General features: G+C 39.1%; 1 protein-coding gene and 1 pseudogene across 1 annotated transcript in view; one reads left to right on the plus strand and one right to left on the minus strand.

Annotated features, from left to right (window-relative positions):
• LOC138048600 (uncharacterized) overlaps positions 1 to 1,829 on the plus strand; it is a 2,087-nt gene extending 258 nt beyond the window's left edge. The window contains exon 2 of the mRNA XM_068894770.1: positions 25 to 1,829. Within this exon, the coding sequence (XP_068750871.1) occupies positions 25 to 1,774 (1,750 nt within the window). The 3' untranslated portion in view covers positions 1,775 to 1,829. The remainder of the gene's footprint in view (positions 1 to 24) is intronic.
• Positions 1,830 to 2,856: 1,027 nt separating this feature from the next.
• On the minus strand, positions 2,857 to 4,027 carry LOC138048601 (uncharacterized; annotated as a pseudogene).

Raw genomic sequence — 4,027 nt, forward strand, 5'->3', positions numbered from 1 at the left:
AATTCCTTATCGACTACTTTGCAGTGTCGACGAGTATATTAAAAGTGGAAGAGAAAAGATGGTGATCGATCCTGATCCCGATGAAATCTACACGAAAAGAAAGGCAAGGGTCTCGAACATTTCAGAAGACACCGCTCCTTCGTCAAGTGTGAAATATCCGAGCGATGGCTGGGGGATGTCGCTTGAAAGTATGCCTTCTTTCACAAGAGCTGAAATGAACCAGCACGTGGCAAATTCTGGAAAAAGAGTTGCAAGTGCTGAGCATCATTCAATTCCGACCAATTTAAGGAAAGCTAAAACCTTTCTGGAGGACGAGTACTCGAAGGAGATTGAGGCAAACAATGATCAAAGGTTCTTTTATTTCAAGGCAAAGTGCTATCACAGTTTCAAGAAGAGCGAGGCCCCCCATGCTCTTCGTTTTGCTATGTGTATTGTGTCAGGCCAAGTCATTCAAGCCACCTGTTCATGTAAAGCTGGCAAAGTTGGTTACTGTAACCATGTTCTGGCATTGATGTTTAAAGCATGCAAGTTTAGTTTATTTGACAGTAAATCAACCGATGATTTATGCCAGGATGATGATGAGCAGCCGGATCTTGCATGCACTTCCCAGCTCCAAAAGTGGCACAAAAAGGGTCGTGGTGACAAAATATCTGCCCAACCGGTAATGGAAGTCACCATTTCCAAAACTAAACTTGCTGAAACTAAGAGCAGAGAGGGAGTGAAATGTCTCTTTTATGATACAAGAACTAATCCCCAACATGATGTTGAGGCCGAAATGAAACTTAAAAAGGCCCTAAAGCCAATAAACCCCCAAATGGGCCTACCACTAATGGAAAGAGATGATTCTTCCATTAACAGTTGTGTGGAAACCAAAGTTGGAGAAAGCCAGATTGGGTCATTTTGTAGTTATCAGTTGAGTCACACTGAGGCGATCTTCGTGGCTACTGTGGATATTTCATCCATGCCAAGAGACAATGTCAGCGCAGACACTGAACTTACCTATCCCAGGTTTCCTCTGGACTCGCGCAGTGATTTTGTTTTGCCTAACAATTTAGATGTTGCTGAAAAAGCACTTCTTACTTCCCTTGTTGTGGATGAGGCCATGATAAACAATATTGAGGAAGCCACAAGAGACCAGTCATCATCTGAGCAGTGGAAGAAGGAACGTAAATTTAGATTTACTGCTTCAAAATTTGACTTAATCTCAAAAAGGCAAAGGAATCATGAAAAATTTGCAGCTGACCTCATCAATCCGAAGCCGTTCACCTCAAGGTATGTCGAGCACGGTATTAAAAATGAACCCATTGCCATTGAACAATATGAGAAAATTATGTTTACCCGAAAGACCCCAGTAAAGGTTCTCAAGAGTGGTTTTGTTGTTTGTTTGGATATGCCATTTCTTGGAGCCTCACCAGATGGCAGAGTTGTTGATTTTGGCTGTCGAAATCATTTTGGACTTGCTGAAGTGAAGTGTCCAGAGACAAAGTATCAAGTCACTCCACTGGAAGCATGTCAGGATCCAAACTTTTTTTGTGAGGCTGTTAATGGACAATGCAGACTTAAAAGGAATCATTCCTATTACACTCAAGTGCAAGGCCAGATGGGTGCTAGTGGAGCCTCATGGTGTGACTTCATTGTCTACACAAAGAAGGGAATTTCAGTGGAGAGAATCCCTTTTGACGCCGCCTACTGGGCAACTCTGAAACAAAAGCTTGAAACCTATTTCTTTACCTATTTTATCAAAACTGCGGCTAGTGAATTTGCAAAATGCTAATCAGTCATTATGTAAACAAATGCTAGGCACTGCAAGTGCCTTTTATTTATATACATGTACATAATTGTAGGTTTAGCTTACTGCTTGGTCAAAAATAATTATGAACCAGTGAAGCCTTTAAAGCTTCAACATACATGTAGTGATCACCATCTATTTTCTCCTGGCAGTGTAATACTTAAACAAGCCCAAATCATGAGAATAAAGGGATTGATCACCAAAGACAAAATTAATTGGCTTGGTTTTTCAAAGAACCTCTCACAACTGACAACTACAACACATGTAGGGAACCTACAGTGGTGAGGAGAATTTCTGTGATTATATTGGAGCTTTAAAAGTTGAGGAGAGTTGAAGTTACATAATTTCATGTAAATATGATAAGAAGTATATTGTGTAATCCTTTTGAAAACAATGATAAGAACCTTATTTTTCAATTTTCAATATAATAGCTTACATAAAGACCTTAGCCTGAACTAAGAAAGTCAAAGAATTGTCATTTAGATTATGTACATAGAATCAAAACTGGAATTGTGGGAACTCTGACAAGAATGATTCCAGTTAAAATTTGCATACAATCATTTGTTAGGACAGGTTACAAAAAACAAAACAAAAATTTTTCAACTGAGCACCATATTTTTCTTCATAACATCTCTTTAGAAAAGGATACACACAAAGGAGACTGATTTACCCATCTTGCAAATTTATATGTTAATTTTGGGTACATTGTTGTGGTTAAATTTTGATCTGTTTATATGTAGAATATAATATTTTCCTTTACTGTTTTCAGTTGAAATATTTTACATATATTCATCTCTATCCCCCGCCTGGTTGGCATTTTAACCAGAAAATTTACTTGTCACAATGAAATCAAGATCAATTTAACTCTTTCACTCCCAGAAGTGATTAGTATGTAACTTCTCCTTATAATATCAATTCACTATTCAGCAGCCAGGTGATGAGAATGAATAAACCTATCACTCAGATGGTGTTATTTTGATCAAACTCAAATTCTCTTAAGTAATATAAAAGGGAATGTCTAGCAGCTAGAAAGGAGAATTACTAATCCGATCTTGGGAGTGAAAGGATTATGCACTGATGATGGGGTCCTGCATGTTGCACAAAATGGCACACACACACCACATTGGATTCACTACCCCAAAAAGACTCAATGGAATAACCCCATCAAATATCAGAAAATTCTTCACCTTATTGATAGCCCTCTCAACATGGATTCTTAAGCTAGCAATTTCCTGTGTTGCAATCACATCTTCGGCTGACATCTGATCAGACATTCCCAGGAAAGGAGGAATATTTAAGGAAACAACAAGGGGAAGAATGTCTTCAATAGTAAAGCCCTTATCTGCCATTACAGAGTAACCATTTGAAAAGGGAAGGTTCAAGAATCCACTTCGCTCTACTATTTCCCTGTCAGATATGCTCCCAGTGTAAAGTTGCCCAATAAATGTAAAAAACCCTTTAGGAAAAATTCCCACCAGTGCCTTTAAAGTGATATGGTGTTTATACGAGCTAAACGATTCACTATTTAGAAGAAGGCTACTAGGCATTTCACATCGCACCTCCGTACAGTCAATGATGACCCTTGTGCTTGGATACTTTGCCTTAAAGTACAGAGGCATTGTCTCGTCTACTAGTTTTCTGGAAGGCCAAACATTTATATGGCCAAGTTTCATATACATATAGTTAATCCAAGAAATGAAAACTCTGCTTACAGTTGGCTGAGAAACATTAAAAAGATGAGCCAAATGTAATTCAGCAAAACCTTGTCTTAGCCTACAAAATGACAAAAAAAAACTCGTCTACTGGTTTTAGAGACCTTGGTCGCCCTTGTTTCACAGCCTTTGCACTGTCAGCAATATCTTTTCCGGACAACCAGTACTTGATGTTTTCTCCCCCGGCGCCAGGATCGAAATAGTCGTACAGGGCCATCATGGTCTGATAGTTAGGAAATCCAGTATAAAATGCTACGAGCGAGTCATTTGACTTGATGTTTTCCAATGAAAACAACTGCGCCTCGAGTTGCTCATATATCTGCTCCAGATCGGCAACTTTCTTTTTCAATTTCAAAACCAAGTCCTCTAGATCTTCATTTTCCACGTGAAGTGCGGATAGTTTCTCTTGCAGCTCAGATATTAATAAATCTTTCTCAGATTTCTCGAGAAAATCAGAGTTAGATACTCGGTCCGGTGTGACAGTCTCTATTTCCGCTGTTTCCGGAACAGACGTGGCGCCACCCAT

The sequence above is a fragment of the Montipora capricornis genome, chromosome 5 (genome assembly GCF_036669925.1).
Source record: "Montipora capricornis isolate CH-2021 chromosome 5, ASM3666992v2, whole genome shotgun sequence".
NCBI classification, from domain to species: domain Eukaryota; kingdom Metazoa; phylum Cnidaria; class Anthozoa; order Scleractinia; family Acroporidae; genus Montipora; species Montipora capricornis.